This window comes from Corvus cornix, chromosome 2, assembly GCF_000738735.6.
Source record: "Corvus cornix cornix isolate S_Up_H32 chromosome 2, ASM73873v5, whole genome shotgun sequence".
Taxonomy (NCBI): domain Eukaryota; kingdom Metazoa; phylum Chordata; class Aves; order Passeriformes; family Corvidae; genus Corvus; species Corvus cornix.
The window spans coordinates 80,689,220-80,710,518 of NC_046333.1; the positions used below are offsets into that span (position 1 = coordinate 80,689,220).

At 38.3% G+C, this 21,299-nt stretch overlaps 1 protein-coding gene across 11 annotated transcripts in view; it reads left to right on the forward strand.

The window, feature by feature from the left end:
* Positions 1-21,299, forward strand: part of CTNND2 (catenin delta 2) — a 655,093-nt gene that overhangs the window by 481,002 nt on the left and 152,792 nt on the right. For all 11 annotated transcript variants that reach the window (XR_005604669.1, XM_039571875.1, XM_039571842.1 and 8 more), the window contains one exon: positions 9,572-9,704. Coding sequence is in view for 10 of the 11 variants with exons in the window: in XM_039571875.1 (XP_039427809.1) it covers positions 9,572-9,704 (133 nt within the window). In the remaining variant the exon portion in view is untranslated. The remainder of the gene's footprint in view (positions 1-9,571; positions 9,705-21,299) is intronic.

Here is a 21,299-nt window from a genome sequence, read left to right on the forward strand (position 1 = left end):
AATTTGTGTTGTTTTTATCAGTATCTTGCATCACTGTTAAGTTTTATTATTTAATATTCATTATCAAGCATCAAATGAATGCCTATTATGAATAGTTTGCTGTGCTCAGGAAGACAGGCAGTGCTGTGAAGTGTTGCACAGATAAGAATTATGCCTGATATGGATGTGTGGGGATGAGATGAGAGCTTCTGCTGTGCAGCAAGAAAAGAAGCCAATAGTGCACTCAGTGGAGTAATCATTAAGGACTGAGATAACACAAGATATTTAGGATTAAGACTTTCTGTTAGTTTAGATTAACACCTTTTCCTGGCGCCCCACCCCAACTGTAAAAAGTATTTCTGCAGCTTGTGCTAAACTGTTTGCTCTGTTGGAATTTCCTATTTTCTGCTATTAGCACACATAGAAAACACCCAGTTTCTAGTGTTGGTGGTTGCTGCTTTCCTGTGGCAGTCTCCAGGTTACCCAGGCAGTGGTAGGTCCAAGATTTACGTTTGCAAAGAGCAGAGAAACATCCAGTTTCATTGTTTCTTGATTTGCCTAAACCTTAAAAAGCTTGACTTTGTCATCCCTGCTGGAAAAGGGTAGAAGTAGTTCTCCTGTCACTGCCATCCAACTGAAGAGATCTGGAGCCAGAAGCTTGATCAGGCAAAGAGAGCAGCAGGGAGAGACAAACCATGTGTTGCCACGTCCATTATTGTGAAACTCATTCTGCTTAATAGCACAACATTGGAAAGCTTTGACTGGAGAGGGTAGAATGCCTCAAAACCTTTTGGAAACTTCCATGGTTCTGATTATTTCAAAAAATAATGTGGATGCTTTGAGCCTTTCAGGGAATATTGTGTGTGCCAGCTTCCCCTCCCACAGATGAGTGTGGTTTAAATCATTAATGTTGGCGCTGTTAGGCTAATGTTTCAAGTGTTCCTCCTGCTTTTTTCACTTCATTTTTTTATAGCTGCAATGTTTAGGTGTTACCATGCCTGTGGGAATGTGCATCTTCCTCTCTGAAGTGCTTCTCCCATTTTCCTAGAGAAATCAGGGGTTTGTGGAGTAACCTGTGTTCTTTAGAAAGGATATATTTCTATATGGCCAGAGAGGAGCAGGGTCTCAGAGGCCTTTTTTCTCCTATTGTTGAAATACAGAAAGGTTTAGGAGCCTCTGAATGGGAACAGTAATTCTAGAAAAGGACACAACCTTTTATGGGATTTATTGGTCTCCGGAGATGGAAAATCTCTCAAACCTCAGAGAAAGACATTAAAGTAAATAATTCTGTCTGACAATGTAAGTCAATGACAGAGTCAAGGCTGGAATCCCCTAGGTCTGTGTACTGTTCTAATCTCCTGCCTATGTTTCCACCTCTCTGATCTATGAGGAAAGCATATCTGCATCTGTACCAGCAATTCTGACAGTGAATAACATTCCCCAATCTCCTGAAATCTGCCCTGTGATGTGTGAACTCCTGTAGATGGAGAGAGGCCAAATGTAAGCTGGTCTCTCAGGGAAGGGTTAACTTGGCATATTTTCACAGCTGCAGTGTATTAAGCTACTGTAAGGCCCTTCTGTAGTAGGAGGTCAGAAAAATGTTATGCATCACAGGGAAAAAGAAGATAAATTAGGCAGCTTAAAGACGTCTTGATAGCTTACCTAATTTGCCTCTTACTTGCTGTTGCAGAGGCAGTCCCTGTATATGCAACTATCTGCAGAGGAACAGATAAAGCAAGTTTTTCAAGACTTTCAGCTCAACAGCCCCAAAAAGAAAAATACCACTTTGTAACTAAAACAAACAAACTCAACAAACCAAATAATATAAATGGCAAAGTTAGAGTCTAAAGCACTGAAGTCCCTGCTCCAAAGACACAGTCTTGAGGAGAGATAACATTGTACCAGGTACTGAGGGTATGGCTACCTCACAATACAGGCAACTGCTTTCATAAGAATACTAAATACAAGCTCCATCACAGGGTGTGAGAGAATTAAATATTTATAGATCAGTACCAATATCGAGTGAAAAAATATTTCATAAAGGTTCATAAAAATATTTTAATTAAAAAGACATTTGTAAATGAGGGTAACTTTAAGCAGATAATACTTATACCTCTAAATATAATCATGTTGTATTGAAGGCAGTAACCTGGACCTGTAAATAGTAACACATGGTCCAGTGTCATTAAATAAATAAACTTCACTCAACTGTATAATCTTTAAAATCTTTTCCTCTCAAATGAAATGTTCACATAATCTAAAGCCAGTTCAGTTCCAGGCCATCTTTGTTAGGTTGAAGTAACATCTTGCCTTTTCACTTAGGGGTTTTTTATTCTAAAATCTAAATAATAGAAGAGTGATGCCTTATCAGAGAAAATGTAAAGGATACAAAGGTGGAACTGCAGGAGGGTATATTTGCCTTTGTACAAGTCAGTTTTAGCGCTCTGCTGTATTCAAGATGTAATTTTTTGAAGTACTGGATTAACCCTGAGACCCCAGGTTTATGGTTGTGTTAAAGACCTGTGGGACATGCTGAGTATCTTGGCAGAGCTGGACAAGAATCCTGTGCATCTGGTACATCACATCCTTCTCTGCACCTCATTAGCAGACACAAATGCATTGTAAAAACCACATTGTGCTGTATCTGTGTAAGCACTACTGCGTGGCAGTTTTAGTTTAGGCCTCATGGAAGCATAAACCAAGGAAAATGTCATAACCCAAGAGCAACGTCCAGGTGTTTGGCAGGAGTGCCAAATACCTTTACAGCTGTTTTACATACCGTTGTGTTAAATTTGAAAAGCTCTAACAAGAGCAGCTTTTCAGAAAGTGTAAAGAACGCCTTCAGAGGAGGAAAAAAATTGTGAAGATTTGCAAGATTCTGGAATCACAGGTATGGTGAGATGTTTGCATTTACTCTGTGTGATGGTGGATACCTGTGCATCAGCCTTAGGGAGCACCCCACACAGGCTACAGTTTTACAGGTTGGAATAAACAATAACATATTTCTTTGTTTCATAAGAACTTTACATTTTTATTCATGGAAGAGACATCTTCAGTGCCTTTTCTCTGTCGTGCTTCTGGTGCTTCCAAATTTAGACTAAATTATGTCAGATTATTTTGTTCCTTACTTTTCCAGTAGTCTGGGTTTGGTTTATCTAATTTGAAAGGACAAAAAGAAGTGCAGGGAGCTCTCTGCTGATAAGGGTTCGTTTCTGTCCTAAGGGGTTTGCATTAGGCCCAAACAGGCTGTTACTACATCTTGTGGTTATATGTTGTTTGTGTCACCGTGGGTCTGAGGATGACAATCAATTGCTTGTTATTGTACACTCCTTTGACCAAGTTTGACTGGAGAAGGGAGTAGGCTGAAGGGTTTTGAGGGTTTTCCAAAGTGAGTGGAACAGAGATTGACATACCTATTTTATTTCCTAGAATTGTGTGCTGAAGTTACCCAGTATTCATGTGTTCCGTTTTCAAAGCAAATATAGCAGTTCTCTGCCTCCTCTTAAACTGTAGGAGATCATTCAGAGCAGGCTGGCAATTTCTGCATGTGTTTGTGTATATATGGAGAAGCATGTTTGAAAAAGAGAAAGAACTTAAAGGAAGCACTTCAAATTTCACTCACAGTAAATTAGGTGTAATAAGTCTGTGGTTTTTTGTGTTTGACCAACTGTCAGAGAATCACAGATGGAAAATAAGGAAATGAGCTGTTAGATGGCTTCTTCCTCTTTATATATATATTTTTACATACATTTCTTGTCTGTGGATTAAGTATTCTTGATTTGTTTTTCTAGTTAGGTTTAACATCTTATCTTTGCTCTTTTTAAATGTACCAAGAAAAGTCCTTAGAGAGAGATTCTTGTAGTATTGGTAAATTGCCTTCCAAATATTTTAATAGAAGTTAATTTCTCCCTTTAAACACAGGAGCTAGTTCTTTGATCTTCTCTTGGCTTTTGATTAGTTCTTCTTGTGTTTGATCCTGAGCTACATATAGTTTGTTTTCTTTTAGTACTACCAGAAAACCGTTTTCACAGCTCTCCTTTCAGAAATAAGGGAAAAGGGATTTTCAGACTTTATTTATTGAATTAAGGGAGGAAGTAAACAGAAGGGTCTATGTAGGCATAAATTCAGCAGAAAGTCTTTTAGACTGGCATTAGCAATTCCACAAGGTATATGAGGTAAAAATTGAGGAAATATCCTTAGCTCAGATTGAATCGCCTTTGCCTTTGAGCACCACTTCATACACGAAAACCTTCCCTTCACCAGTTTAGGACTGTTTCACATGCGTATTAAGACAGCCAGGAACACACAGATGGGTTTGGTTTTAACAGTCTTGTAATAAAAAAATGTGCATTCTCTTTCTTTGATAAATGCTTGGTGGTAGTTCAGTCTTTGTGAAGCATATGGTTCTTTATAGCGGGCGTCTTCACAGCACTGCCTTTGGGGAATGCTGCAGAGACAGGAATAGCTCTGGGTGTCAGTGCTTGCCTGTGCCAACTGCCTGATCAGATGTGAATGTTCTGCTCTAATAATGTAAATCAGAAATAAGAACCCAAGCTCTCGTGAGATTCAGTGTGACCAATGGCTGGAGAGTAGACAGAGCCATCACACCTGCTTCTCCGATGCTTTGTAGAAGCAATCAGTATCCTTAGTTACCAGCTGGAGACCTGTGTTTTAAAAACTCATTTAGTAGCCTTTTTAAAATCAGTGTAGATATATATGTAACAGGATTTTTAGTTTTGCTTTTCTGTGTGCCATCAGCATTTTCAGTAGCTGAAAAAGAAAATTCTGGCATAATTAAAGCAAATATTCAGGTGCAGTACATCCTCTGTGTTCAGCAGCACCTCTCAGTGAACCCACAGAGCCAATGCACTCAGTTACAATCTCTTTTAAGTCTGCATCTCTTTTACTTGCTGACACATGTGTGTGATATGATAGCAGGAGGAGGACCTGTTTTCAGTGCCTTACTTGCAGTACCCAAGTCAGCCTGGATTTCTAGGTGCTACTGCTTCTGTGCCAGAGTTGTTGTGTCTCATATACAGCTCCTTGTTGATTCTCTTCAGTTGTTCATAATAAGACATAGCCTTTTGTGATAACTCCAGGCATATATATTGCCAGTTTACTTATATCTTAATGTTCACCTTCAGATCCTCTTCCACTCCTGGAGCAGTACTCTGCTGTAAACCATGGAACATCTGCCTTAGTCACCACTTCAAGCTAAAACCTTCTGCAGGATTCAAAATGAGATCAATCCTACAATCCTAGAGCATAGTTTCCTCAAAGAAAGAAGGTGGAACACCTTGGTGTGTTCCAGTCAGTCTCCTCAGATGAGGATGCTGCCTAGAAAAAAACGCACTTTTACAACGTGCCAAAATATTGGAAGTTCATGGCAAATGCTGCTTTCCAGACAAACTGTGAAGCTGGGATTCTCTTGTGGAAAAACTCACACTGCCACCAGAAGCCTTTAGCTGACCTAAAGGGATAAGTGTTCTTGTTCCAAGGAAATCATAGTCAAGTGGCAGCTTAGTGAAAGATCTTGCATGTACAGCTACTACCTTCCTCTTCATTTTTGGATCAACCACATGGATATTTTGTTAACATTCTCAAAATGCCACACACCTCCTCAGATTTACTCCAGCCTTCTGGCTTGTTTCACCATCTGTGTGGGTTGTCTCACTCAGATTTTGTAAACATGGAGATGTTTTAATAAGGGACACAGGCTTAGCTAGTGTGTGTTTAGGATGTTCACTATGATTTCGAATTTTGCTTAATTCTACTTCATAATTTTACCAAGGATTAGATCCCCATATGTTGTGAGTTTTTCTAATTTGCGTGTGGTACAATATCAGATGTTTCACAGAAATCAAGGTAGATTGGATTTTCATTATCCTTCTACTTCCCTTTAATCTGACACTTATCTCTGTCAAATACCAACCCTACTGCTTCTTGTTGGAAGGCAGTAAAGATCAGTTAATTCCAGCTCTCTTCTACTACTCGTTTTCTCTTACTTTTTGTTTGGCTCTCTATTTTAATACATATTTTTGTCATTTAGGTATGTATGCCTGGAGGCATGGCCTGGATGTTCCCCCATATCTATGCAAAATGCTCCAGATACATTTTGTGCCTTTGTCTTTAAGGAATACTAGTCCTCCTTCCTTCTCCAGGTGTCTGGCAGATGACTTCGTTAAGTAGCCTTTCTAACTTTTCATAATTAAGCTGAATTTAAAAAAAAAAAATTAAATTTTTAATTGTTAATAGAGCTGAAAACTTGCTGTTCTTACAAAAAATCCTCTTTCTCACTCTCACTTTTTTTCCACCTATAAAAGACTTATATAAAACAAATGAAAAATTTAAACCCCTAGAAACTAGTCTTTCTTGCCCTGAAGGCTGCTAAAATTATCACAATTATTCAAGCAGCCCTAACTGTTGACAGAAGTTTTTGTTTGTTTTATATAGCTACTGTATTTCATTTAGAAACTACTGAAAATACAATCAGCTTCGAGACCATCTGCTTAAAATGACAGTGCATACTAGGGCTAAATTTTTAAACTTTTTTTCCTGCTTTCTTCATTATCTCTCCAAAAACTGGTTACATAACAAACTCAGTATTCATTGCTAAGGGTTTCTTTTCTGAATTGATTTTCTACTTACATCCAGTGTGCACACATCCATTTGCAACAAGTATTCATAGCTCACTTGTATGCTGATTCTTTTGGGAGATCAGTGGGTAAAAGTAGGGAGAGCCTTGTTTTCATACTTAAGTACCATGTAAAGACTGCAGGTTCCTCAGAACAATTAACTGTTCCTTTGGTGAAGGGACCTTTTTCCTTTTGCCCCCTCATTGCCTGTTCTGTTCTGGACTCCAGGACATGAGGAAGAAGAACCTGAGCTGGTAGGTAGAGCCTGTAATGTACTACTGCACATAATGGGCCTTTTGTTCAGGTGTTTTTTGGTGGGTTTGCTTTGTGATTGGATTAAGTAATACACATGTTGAGAAGGAGGAAATTTCCTTTTGGAGAGAATTTGTTGGTAAAAGTTCCCACACTTTGACATGTAGTTATTTGCTGTAAACGAACTCATTTCAAATGTTCCCTTGTTCTCTTGTCATACAAGTTTTCTTCTCTCATATTTTGTATCCTCTCCAAAATACCAACACCTGCACCTGGCATCTAGGATTGAAAATGAGAATAAATTGGAAGTGAAGGTAGGATAATTAATTTGTCCTCGGTAAGGTTATTGGATTTTGCCTTCATTTCTTATATTTATTTAAACAAAAAAAACGGGAAGATGTCTTTGGTTTGTTTAGAGCCATTTTTATGGAATGCAGATCTAATAGGTTTGAAGAATCTGTTAGGAAGTGTTAACCTTGTTAATTGGAAGAAAGCAAGTACAAAAGGAAGCTAACCTGTCAGAACACGTGCTTCTATTACCTCTGGCAATTTAAACATGAAAAAAAAGTGTGCTTCACCAGTGAATCCCTTCCTTTTCCCCTGTTAACAGAGTCATGGTAAACTGGAAATGTGATGTTTGCAATCGTCGGCTGCTGAAGTTTCTAGCCTTTCCTGATACCTTTTACAAGGTTCTCTGACTTTTCAAGATATTAAACGTTAAAATCTTTTTGAACCTATGCAGATGTCTCTTGTAGAGGCTTCCAACAGTTTATGTCATCTAAAAATTCATTGGAATAGTCCATATGTGATTTATTACTACATCTTTATGATTTCTTTATATTAAATGTTTAATGTGAATTCTAATATTCATGAGTTAACTTGGGTTTTGTGGGAAGAGAAGTGACCAGTGAAATTCTGGGTGTATTTTTTACATCTCGTATTCATATTCTGAATCTCCATAAAGATACACCTGTAATGACAACTCTCAGTCTGAGAAATGTCACATATGAGAAGAGAACAGACAATCCCTCTGTTCTGTAGCAATTCATTATTATTGTAAGATGAGTCTTCCTTCCCTGAAATGTCGTGGAAGAACTGTTGTAGTTAAAGTGTGCTTAGGACAGATTGCAGAGATGCTGTGAATTCCCCTAGTGATGTATACTTGGCCTCAGCACAGAAAAATCCCTATAATTTAGGAAGGAGTCTGATGATCAGGATTATTTTTTCCAAATATTATAGCTGGACTCTGCAACAGATCTACCGGGGTTTTTTTTTTGGATGAGGTCCCAGGTGATGATGGTAACTGCAACAGAGTACTCTTTTACAAGTTTCCTCTTTTTCCTAATTTCCCTCTGTTAGCTTAAATGTGTGCCACTAGACGGAAGATGGTCAAAATATTTATGTGGCACAAAAAATAAGCTCTTGGGAAAAAGGCAGGTGATATCTAAGTGTATCACACAGAGTGGTTGCATGTATCTCTGGATTTTGGGACACAAAGTCCAAAGCCATTTCCATGCATGATTTTACCGTTAAACACAGAGTGGAAAAATTCACCCAAAGTGACAGATTGATTTTAAGTTCAGGTCTGGAAGCTGCAGAATACCTGCTGGGACTTGTTCAACTTGGATTCAGTTCTTTTATGTGATGCTAATGATATTTTGTGTTTTGTAGGATTAAAGTGCAAAGACTGAGTGCTCAAGTAGGGCCAAAAATGTGTAAGAGTTTTACATTGACTGTATCTGTACTAGTTTGAAAACAAGCCAGTGGGAGGCACCAAGTCAGAATAACAATTTAATAAGGAAATTTTAAAAAATAAAGGCAGAAAACACTGGTTTAAACTGACAGAGTCAGGATACAACCTGACACCCTGTTAGTCAGGATGGTGGTGGCAGTCTGGTAGAATGGTGGCTGCAGTCCTCCTGAAGTGGTGGATGTGGTTCCGTTGAAGCAGTGATCCTGCAGAAAGAGTCTGCTCTTCTTCAGAAGGTCCAGTGGTAGCTGTGTAGCTCCTGTCCTGTGGGAATCCAATGGAAAGGGTGTCTGTGGTGTTCAGAATCTCAGATTATATCCAGGATGGAATGCTTGGTTCCTCCCTCTGGGTGGAGCATCTCACAACGGGATGATGAGTCATGAGGCCAAGCATTGATGGGCTCATTAACAGAAGATAGTCCAGAGAGAGGAGGCAAGGAAACACTGGCCCACCTGGTTTCAACAGCTCATGAGGATGAGAATATGCTGCAACCCAGGACAGCATCTGAAAAACAAAACCAAACAAAAGACAGAATTGATCATTGCTTTCTATATAAGATAGTGATTGGTATTACACAGAGATAGCAATAAGTAAAAAGGACTTTTTTACAAATTAGCATTTCATAGCAAACCATTTGTGATTATATGAGCATGTATTTTCTTGCTTCTCTTATATTAAGATTTCATATAGCCTTTTTATTTAGGGAAGTTTATCAGTTAGAGAGGTAATTCCACAGTTACTTTTTCTAGTTATACTTTGTCGAATTCTTTCTCCAGAGGAGTACAGTTTAAAATAAAAAATAGCTTCACCTTTGATTTTAATGTTTGCTTTGATAGTAATGGGGAAAAAAAGATTTTATTAGACATTTCTGTCTTCTTTGTTGACCTAACTGTTGCCACATTTATCCACTAATAGCAAAATTTTTGATGAATCTGTTGTATTTGCTTTCACACAGAGAGTTTGGATGGCGGGATCCAGAGCTTCCAGAAGTTATACAGATGTTACAGCATCAATTTCCCTCAGTACAGTCGAATGCTGCAGCCTACTTACAACACCTCTGTTTCGGAGACAATAAAATAAAAGCAGAGGTAAGATTTATAAACCCTTTCTTCAGCAGTGTTGCTGCCTGCTGTTTATCATCAACATTTATGTGTGCTTTAAAAAGACTTACAAGAGACATCATGGATATATGCTTGGACCCATTTTACTAAAGCTTTCACTGAAGTCATTTGTTACTGTTAGAAAATGTAAAAAATGCATAAAACATGCATGTTGTAACTAATTGTTTTGTTTTCTTTGGAATGTTTTGATTGATTGCATACCATTTAAACACTGTATCATAGTTGTTCAGTAATCAGCTAGTGGTGTGGTCTTGATCTCACTGAAACATATGGGCATTTCCTTAGGGTTCTCTAAGAGGCATCTAGACACTAAATATAAACACAGAATACGAAAATTAAGCAAAAAGGTTCTAAATCAAAGCATCCTTTAATACATAATTGTGTAAATAGCTTTAATTTCACTGGGTTTGCAGCTTGAATGGTGCTCATTGGTCTATGATCTTGGAATTCAGTGCAGATTGTATCTAAAATGTGATTCAGACATCAATATAGAGCTTGTTCTGTACCTGTAGCTGACAGGTAGTTCTTGCTTGTTTGTTCCCTGTGGTTAATGGGACCAGTGCAGCTTTTGGCAGGAAGGCGGCTCTAAGGGATCTGACAAACACATAGCAGTCAATTAAAATTGAATGAGTGAAGCTGTTACCAGCCCCAGCTGCTTTCCCTGGCCCTCTCTGAGACACTGCTAATCAGGGACATGTGGTGTGCACATAAATCTGTGCCTTACTGGCACCTTTTAGTCTGGCATGTAAAGGTAAACTGAGATCAAGAGCTGCTATTGCTTATCTGTCAGAACTGTGCAGTGACGCTGGCTTGGTAGTGCTTCATCTTCCTCACCCTCAGCACAAACCACTCAGTGGATCTATCCCACTATAGAGCTTTCACTTCCAGGCTTTCTCATGCTGAGGAAATTCCTTAGTGAGTAAGCATGTATTCTGCTGGCATTGGCAGAACTGCCCTGGTTGCATACAGCACCTCAAACATCTTAGAATTAGTAATAAAAAATACTTACATTAATGTTAAAGTGAGAAATGTTTGTGCACTGGAGAAGAGAACTGTGGTACAGGTATCACTGAAAATTTTAACTGCACACTCTCTCTGTACTCGACTCTTATCATTAATCAGAAATTAGTTTTTCAGTAAAAGATTTGATTCATCTCTGAGAAAGGCTAAATTTAACTAAATTATTCGAGCAATTTACTCATTGCACAGTCTCTGCTGCCTCCTGTTAAGCATAGATTGAGAGCCCTCAAGTAGCTGTCATTTGAGGGAAGCAGACGGTTTAATTTCTGTTGCTAACCATTCAGGAAAAAAGGTGTCCGATCACTGTTAATCTCACCCATCCCAGCAGGACATCAGCCTTTGTAAGCTTCAGGCTCATGAGCTGAAAGGGTGAAGGTAAGTAAATAAACCAGTAGAGTACTAGGCAGTGTTCTGAGCTGCGTCTGTGAGAAAGGATAGCAGATAAAACAAGGATTCCCCCACTTCATTTGTTATTATTCAGGACTTTCATATACTGCTCACTATGTAATACATAAAATGCCATGGAAGCAAACCAAAATACCTTTCTTAAAGCAGTTCATCTGAGAATATGCTTTCAAACTTCTGCTACTTTGGATTTTTGTAAGATGACAAAATAATGGGATGTATTGTGTGCTTTTCAAATGCTTTTTGGAGCTTTTCAGACTAAAGCACCCAACATTATCAAACTATTTTACCTCTATCTGTATCTATCTATGTACCAACCAAAATTATTTAATGATAAGTCCTGTTGTGTTTAGATCATGACTCAGCAGAGCACTTGAAACAGTTTCTGTGTTTGTTTGTTGGTATCAGGGTCTACCCAAATGGCTCAGTAGTGTGCCTAGGGCCTGCTTGAACTTCCACTGAATCACAGTTTCTCGAGTAACCTTTTGTGGGAGAGTTCAAAATCCTTTTGATAAGGGGGTATCACAGCAGTTACCCCCGATTCTTCCTAGGTTTATACCCAGCCAGAGGAACCTGAGTGGTCCTGTTAAACCTGCCTGGGACAACTTCCTTGATAACTGTTAAGGATGTTTCTGAATTATGAGTTGAACTAACACCAAAATAACAGAAACTGGTATAAAAATTCTCTTTTCTGCGAAGTATTTGCATTGTAGTTTTGTGTTGTGGCCAGTTCTCCTCTGTCTGAGAATGACCACATTTAATATTTAATTTCTTCTTCATGGATAGCAGCATTCCAGTCCTGCTGCATGTGGTTGCAGGGAACCCTGCCAGCTCTGACACAAGGAAAAAAGCACCAGGATACATCATATTTTCCTTGCAATTTCTTATTGAGATTACAGTGCAAAAAATTCTTTTGAAGCAGAGAAAACTGCTCTTTGACAAAATACCTAGCTTTAATATAGCAAAGGTCTTGGGCTAAAGAGAAGAAACTGTCTTGGTGGTCTTTCAAATCCTAGAGGAAAGACAAACACAGATACGTGTAAGTAAAGAATGCTGCTGCTATTTTTGTGCCTGACAGCCACTGAGGAAAAAGCAAATTGAATTCACTAAATAATTTGTTAAGTGTTAATCTTTAATGTACACTTGAACATGCATGCACAGAAAGAATAATATTTTGCAACAGTTTAGTTTATTTACCTGGTTGTATTGAATTTGAAATGTAATGCAGTTGTTAAAGTTTTAGCTCTGGAGTAATCTGACAGGAGACAAAAGTTCTCTTGCCTTTACCACTATTGAGCATTGAATTGTCACACTGCAATTAATGGCTATTTCATCCAGAGTTTCTGGAAATAACTGTTTTGAAATAAATTTTTTATTCTTCTTTTAAGCGTGATTTATACTGTGTCACCTACACAGAAAGATGATTAATTATCTGTCCTCTGAACCTGACCATTCTTTCAGTCTTCCAGTTTTGTTTTTGTGTAGTGGCAGACTTGTCCTACTCTCATAAATTTGTGGGATATGTATAAAATTTCTCCTCATGTATTTGGTAGGACAAAGACCTACCTTATATTCCTTTTGTTGAACACTGTCACCTAAACTTTAGGCAGAAATAAAAATTAGCAACTGTGACTATATACATTTCTGAGATTCCTAGTATCTTTTATAGTTTCACCATTCTGTTTTTATATTCTAAAATATTCTGATTTCTGTGGCTGAAGTGAGGAACACTACCCCTTGCTTCCTCTGAACCCCCCCCCACCGCAAGGAAAGGAAGTGGAAATGCTCTCCAGATAACAACTGAGAAAAAGATAGTCAAAAATGTTTGATGCATGGCCAGGGAAACTAGAGCTGTTTTTCCCTTCATGACCATATTCTTTATGGTAGGTGTTATTTCTAAAGCACGCTGATCACAGGTGTGCTTATGAATTTGGTGATGTGACTGGAAATGCACCTTTATTGATTGTCCTGCTCAGTCTCACGTAGCAATGAGGTCTGCAAATCCCCTTCTCTATCTTAAAGTACTTGCAAACAAAGTTGGTAACTGTTTATGTGAAGATGTCCCAGGCTGGATGCTAAGGTGTCAGAAGTAATTTACTTTTCCACAAAAAAACCCAACTTCTGGAGTGAATTAGGTTTTAGATTACTGGAAGAATTTGTATTTTTCCCCTTCTAGCCCTGAACACAGCAGAACAGCAATAGGAAAATGCAGTAAACACTGGCCATTGATAAAGATGGTGATGTTATTTCTTGCAGGTGCTGCCACTTCTATGCTGCTCAAAACCATTCAGTGCCAGTCTTTATTTCAAAGTACGATTGTAACTGCTGCTCTAATCTGAAAGTTTTTCACTAATGCTGCTGCTGAGTCTCTTTAAGTCTTGCCGACTGCAAGGCAGGTGCTATACATGCTCTCAGTAGTGCTTCTCATTCTCTACCTTTATTCCCTGTGCTGGGTGCTTATGTGGTACAGCAGACATTAGAATGGAGTTGAAGAAATTGGATTATTTTTGCTAATGTTTGATAGTTAGATTTTTCATCTCTTTTAGAATAGTGACCAGTCATCACTGAAGGTCTCACATGTGTAGAAGGGGACATAGGGAGGCAGAAGTCTAAAGATTGTAAACATTACAGGCACCCCATTACAGTTAGGCATAATAATGCCAAAATTCAGAATCTCAGAATACTTCAGTAATTCCTGATATAAACTGTTTTTTCACTGGTGACAGTGAAGAATGTAACTAAAAGGCAAAAGGGAAGGAGGGAAAAAGTTTTGATCAAATATTTGAAAATCTGGTCAGGCAGAAGAGCATAAGAAGACCCTTTCAGATGGTATTTTCTCCTCAGGAGAGGCCTCTTATACCAACAATGGCGAGATTGTGAACGGAGCCGGAGTAGCTGCTCCTGGATGCCAAGAAGGAACAGACAGGGGATATAAGAAAAGAGAAGCATTTTAGAATACTCAGCAGAGAACATTTCTTTAAAAGAGCACATTCTATTAAACACAGGATTCATTCTTCCACAGCATTTTTTCTTCCTATAATGACATTTTCCTCCTTTGTATGAGGTCACCATATAAAGGGATTGAATTGTGCAGTTTCACACGCCAACACCGTTTTGCTGTCATGGAAAATGGCAGCCTGCCATCAGCTGCAAAGGTGTAACAGGTCACTCAGGGGTTTTGGCACCAATGATTCCCTTCCTCAAGCTAGAAAATTAATTTTTGCCAACAAAGTCACAACACTTGAGATTCTCCTCTCAGGAAAATAATTCAAAGATGCCAAATAAAAGAACTGCAACTGCTGAACTGTCCTGCCTGAAGCCTTTCCTTGCATCCTTCATAAATATTGCTGAATTGGGCAGTGTCCTCTTTATCTTGGAGAGCATTTCCATAGACTCCCTTCAGAAGAAAAGTATCAGTCCAGACACTATTACATGGAGTTCTAAAAACTGAGTGACTGCACACTGAAAGGATCTATTTTCCAACTCGCTGAAGCCCTTCATTCACATTTGTTTTGTCATTAAACTAAAGGTGTTTCTACATCTTCTTCTGTGAGTTCTTTAGAGAGTGCCAGCACCCTTTCAACACAGTACCCTGCTTGTTCACATAAACTCCATTAGCCTCTTGTTTATCTTCTTTGTAATATACATAGTTGCAGTGTTGTAGTAACTTCGATGTCATCCACTGCACTGCTAGATTCCTGATGGTCAAGGATACATACGTGCCTGTTTCTAGCATGGTTTTCTCCCAGGGAATACTTGCACTTAGTATGGGGTGATGGAGAAACAGTCCATAATGTTGCCTTTAGACTGACAGACTGACTGACAGGAATCTTCATATTTGAAGGATCCAGAGGGGGGATTGGAAGTGCTTACATAATCTTCAGAGGGTATCTTGATTTGATTTCTACAGTGTTCTGCAAAATTCCCCTCTGTTTCCATAAGGATAGACAGAGAAAGCAGAGTATCTTACCATGCTGAGGGCTTGGGCAAGAGAGTTGGAATGCTGGAATGCATTCCTTCCCAGCAGGTCCAGTTCTGGGCCCCTCACTGCAAGAGGGACACTGAGGTGCTGGGGCATGTCCAGAGAAGGGCAACGGAGCTGGTAAAGGGGCTGGTCGTGTAGATGTGGCACTTAGGGGACATAGGTCAGTGATGGACTTGGCAGTGCTGGGTTAATGGTCAGACTCAATGATCTTAGATGTCTTTCCTAACCCAAATGACTTTGTGTTGGTTTTTTCCCTATGTGTTTGAAGAAGGATTATAGTTCTGGATTCAGATTTCCCATACATAACCCTGCTTTTCTCCTTTTACCTCTAAAATCACTTCCGTTAAAGGCTAGAATTTAGCTTGTACACTGATGATACTGTCAGTTTTCCATTAAAGACATTATGAGAACTCCTTTAATCTCTGCATGCAAGAAGATATAGACATAATATTTCATTTAAATGAAAGAAGTATCTCACAGGTGATACCAAAAAGTAATGTAGTAATTTCAGACAGACTCTATAGCATTTGTTGAGAGTGCATTTTAGTGCAGACAACACCTGCATACCTTTGGAGAAATTATACTTCCCTGTTTGGTTATAAACATTTTGATGGTACTTTGATAACCATGATTTTCATATGTAAAAACAACTCTATGGGTAAATTTTTACAATTTGAGAACTACTTCCCTCAATGGCTTCACAAGAAATTTCCTATTGTAATGATGACTTTTTGTATGAAAAGGTTCTTGCCTGTACCTGATTCCTAAAACGAACACTAAGATGTTCATGCTTTTGCTCACCTATGTTAGATTACTGCAGTACAGTTTGGGTCTGTGTCCCCATCACCCTGGGCAGCTGTACTCACACCTGCAGTTAGATGTCAAGCAGACCATTTTTAATACACTTTCTGTGTAGTTTTTTGTGTAGAAATTATGCAAACGAAGTAAAGCAGCACCCAGTGGCATACTCAGAAACAGTCTTTATGTAAGAATTTTCTTTTTTTATTTTCTAAAGCCTCACTGATGAAGATTTTACAAGACTTCCCTTTCAAGTTCTTACTGATCTCTAGTTTGTTTTCTAAGAAATCAATCAACAGATGGTGTATTGTTTTGCAATAAAGGTTGGGAGTTTTTATTGATGGGTTATTTACTGTCAAATATTCAGAGACAAAATGCTGTTTGTTTTGGTTTTTTATACCTTGCACTCAAAGTATTTTTGGAAATGCTTTGATTTGTCTTTTGTAAATTGTCATAGTTTGCATTGTTGAAATAGTTTCTGCAGCAAGGCTTTCCACTCTTAGCATTTTGTTATTCAGCCATATGATTTTACACTGAAGCAAGTGAGATGTAACTTCCACACAGAACCATCAACAACACCAGGGAGTCTCACTCTTCACAGTAAGACAAGGAGGACAAGGCATACAAATAGATATATGGCTACTTCTTATCCCACTACATGCAAGGTGTTTGTTCTTTAGCATGCAGAATGCCATTTTTCGTTCCACCTCAAAATTTATTGGTATTTTAATGTTACTTTTCCAAAGAGCTTTTGAACTAGTCATACTTAAAGAATGAATTTCAACCAACAGAGGCTACACTGTTACAGTATTTCTGGTGTACTGCATGCACCTTACATGAGAAGTAACTTCAAAGTGTAAAATAACTGACCTGAAATTACTAAATGACACTTGGTCAGCTGGGGGTTGATAATTACAAAACCAAACTGTGACAAGAATTACAAAACCAAACTGTGACAAGAAAGCCATTGTTGTGGCTTTCTCTAGCATACCTATGACTCAAAAACACTCCTATCATTCTGTGACACAAAAAAAATCACATATTTATGTTTCATTATCATCAGACAGAGAAGAGAAAGGGGTAAATATGTGAGGGTGTCACAAATGATGAACATGTTAAGTAAAAGCTCTACACATGAATGTACTTGAAATAAAAAAGGTTTATACTGAAAGCACTTGACTAAGTTTCAAGCCCATGGCCCGTTTTTAGCCCTGCATGTCGATGGGCACTCCTGTAAATGGGGATGTTAATTTTATTCTTCTTTGATTATTTACTTTTATTCTTCTTAAGGGTGATAAGTTGGCAACAACCTGTCAATATCAACTCCTGTGTGGCTTCAGGTTGAAAACATTTGTGAGGGCTGTTCCTCTGTCGTGGTTTGACCCCAACCAGCAGCTAAACCCCACGCAGCCACTCGCTCAGTTCCCCACAGTGGGATGGAGGAGAAAAACGGGTAAAAGTGAAAAAACTCAAGAGATGACATAAAGACAGTTTAATAAGGAGAGCAAAAGCCACACACGCAAGGAAAGCAAACCAAGGAATTAATTCACCACAGCAAAACAAGGAATTTCCTATTCTACCACTTTGTGTGGGCACACAGTTTGCCAGGCATTGTGCATCCTGTGGCATTCCTGCACTAATTTGAAGTGGGATATAGGGGCTGAAGGTATCTTTTCTCGTGTCCTGTTAGAAGATTTCTAAAACACCTGGGATGGCTGAAAGTTGAATCCTCTTTCTGTTTGAAATAGAAATGATGCCCTTGTTTTCTCCTGTGATCAAAATTCCATCACTTGGATACACTAGCTATGGCTTGTCCCACCTTCTTTCCACAGAATTTTTTTTTTTAAAGCAACCCTTGTTTTCTACGATTGCTGCTTGGTTTTGATTTCCCTTTTTTTTTTGATCCTGTCTTCTGACCTGTGTAACCACTCATGATCACTCTGCTCCCTTCCATTTTATTCATTCCAGCAGTCAGCAGCTTGAGTTCTCTTTCTCCTTTAAGGCAGGCAGATATAAATGGTTTGTTTCTCCTGACTAAAGCAATGGTATCTCTGCTTCAAGCTCTTCTCTACTGATAGGTGTACAAGAGAGTTTCTATGACAGCATTTCAGTAACTACAGTGCCAGTTTGAAATGTCTCACATGTCTGCTCTGGATGGCCCTTTATGCCATGTCCATGATACTCTCTCTTCTTTCAGTTTGAATTGTGTGAGTCAAAGAAGCACTAATTCATTGCATATAGTACAGGCCTGTGGCTGAACATTTTTCCTCTGTAACATTAACTAAAACAGGTGAAGCAGAAATGTCTACATTGGTCTCGACACAATAGACTATGTTAACACTGTTAAGACCACCTAAATCTGAGTGGTCTTAATTAGAATGCTAATAAAAACCCTGTTTCATTCACTTCATGTAAAATATTGTAATTATGTTTCTCAGTCTAGAGACCAACACTGTGTTACTAAATAATATTTATGAAAGTATATCACTCTATTTTTTTCTTGCTAATATGTTGTCCTTACTTTGCTAATAAATTCCAGAAAAATGGATAAACTGGTAGGTTTTTTCAGTTTTTCATAGGAAAAAGCATAAAAGTGTACCTTCTATCTGATAATTAAATCTTATACTGACAGTCTTGCTTTCAAAAGCATTTCTGAATGCATTTCTATGTTTAGTTTTGCCATCTTACTTCTACAATACTGTTTTATGATATTTATCGCTTCTGATGAGAGGGTGCATCTCTGTTTTGTGCACAGTCTTTACATTGATTGAGTATTAATGAGTGTCACTGAGTGCTGTGCTATGTCCCCATAATATGTGCTTTCTGTAGCACAGAAGTGGCATTTTACACTCCTGGATCCCTGTGGGATCACTTAACCATGGCTATTCTTGATTTCATCATCAAGATACTGTGCCCAAATTATTATAATGATTTACTGTGTACCTGGCATATATTTCACTTAAGATTAGGAAAATGTTCCAGTTGTTCAATAAAAGAATTAATGACAAGCCCCACAGAAGTAACATTTGCCTATAAGGGGGAAAGGAAGATTTAGGATGTTAAGTTGGGATGTTAACTGAAGATTGCACACCAAATCAGTGGCAGATTGCTGGGGCCAGTTCTTGTCTTCTAATCCTCTGCTCTGCTAAGGATCTTGAATGCTTTGGGTTTATGGCATCCACATTTCAAAATCATTTCTCTTGGAAAAAAGCCTCAGTCCTGTAAAGTGTCATGATTTTAAAAAGAGGTAGCCAAGAGTGTGTTATTTCATAAATGTAGTGCAACATCTAGTTGTGGTTGGGCTTTTTTGAGTTAATGCTAGATAAGCAAAAATTAGACTTTTTTTTTGCCTTCCTGTTTTCAGTTGTTCTGTAACATACTGCTTTCTCTTCTTGAAAAGAGGCTGAATCAAACAAATTTACAAGCTAACTTAAAACATTGATTTACAAAATCATGGGCTTAATATTGAGAATGTGTACTGGTATTTTCATCTCAACACTGCTTTACACTGCTTTCATGTTTCTCCCCTCCCACCGTCCAGTTATTCCCTCTCCAGGGAATAGCCAAAAGGACAGTATTTTTCCCACTCTTCCAAGAAGTTTCTCTCCAAGGTTTTTCTATGATAGTAATAGTCAGTGACAATTATTTAAAGTGAGCCAAAATTTTAAATATTTTTCAGTAGTAGTTAGCAAATGTCCGTGTTTCATATGGATAATTGCAACTTTGCTCTTTGAATTATGCTGTTTATTCACTACAGTGCAAACTGTTAGCAGTGTTCACAAACATCTTTGGGATGCAGAATTTGACTTTTGTTCTGCTGCTGTTTAGGGTCCTGGCTCTGGCCTTCCTGCAGGCTGAAGGGAGTGAGTGAGGGCTTGAACAAGAACCTGTCTAGACCTCCAGTTTATCTGGGTTTAGCACTCACTCCTACAGTGTCTGTGTCACTGGAAATGGGAATACTGGCTAAAGGTTTCTGTCTTTTTCAGCTCTGGGCAGTCAGAATAAGCACCTAGAAGAGAATTTCAGGCAATAAATTTAATAGGCTAAAAAATTCAGATGTGAATATCTGGTGATAATGCTTTTTATGCTGTTAGGAGAAGAGAAAATAAAGCAGTATTATGTGTGCAAGATGCTACTTTCTGTGCTATGCAGCAGACACAGGAAGAACATTGCATTGTACTGTTCCTCTCTCCACTGGTCTGAGGAAAGCATGTTTTAGTTTTATCAAAACATTTGTAAAATCTGTGTCTTTCGTATTTGAAAATATTGGCTGGTAGGGAAGGAAGGGTAATACACTGAAAGACAGTGTCATTTGACATAGGTAGTATGACATTTAGAATGGGCAATAAATATATTTGCAGCTTTTTCAAGCAGTATAATGCTCTACTGTATGTGCCATGGATTTCTTTCTATTCATAACTCTCCTGCCAATTGCTTCTCTGATTTATTACGCTGATGTGTGAATGCAGAGGATCACTTTCCTATTGTAGGGCATATTTTTTTGTTACTGTTCTCATCATCCAGTAAGCCACAGTAAGACTTTGCACACTATATATAGAAATAAAATAACCTAGATCGATATCAATATCTGTAATTTGATGCTTTCTCAACATATCTGTACCAAAAAGGTTGGCAGCAAAATATTTTCAATGAGGAAAACCATAGTCCTGATGAAAAGGACCTGCCAAATCAAACTTTTAAGGTAAAGACCATCAGTTGATCTTCAAAATGTGTTTAAAAATACAAAGAGATGGCTGTTACTAAGCTACTGAGAATGGTTGCAGCAGAAAGCACAGGTTTATAGATACATAAGAATACCTAAGGCTCTAAAACAGAAATGCCTACCTTGAAACCAGTACATGTATATATATGTACACACACTCATTTTTTATATAATACATACTTTTATATATTCTGTAATTTTGCATATTGGTCTGTGGGTATTAAAAAGTGTATTAGCTATGAGGCAGGTGTTTACTTGTGCTGACTTCATTTATAAAACTCAGGTAAGTGGGGAGATAGAGGAAGGATTCTGCAATGCAGCATTCTGCTGCACTGATACTCTTAAATTATGGGTCGTAGCCTTCCTTTGGGATCTTAGACAAAAAATTAAATTTTATGTGCCTCAGTTTCAATTAGCAAAACTTTTACCAAAGAGGGATGTTGTGAGAATGCATTCACGGGCTCTTGAGGCAGTAGCTTGCTCCCAAAATACTTCCAAGACAGAAAATTCTCGTGTGACTGAGAGCTTCTTTGAAGAGTAATGCATCAGTTCTACGAAGAGAACACCTCACGTTTAAATCGCAGTAGAGAATGTCCTGGGAGCAGAGGTCATCAGGTCGGATGCTCAATGT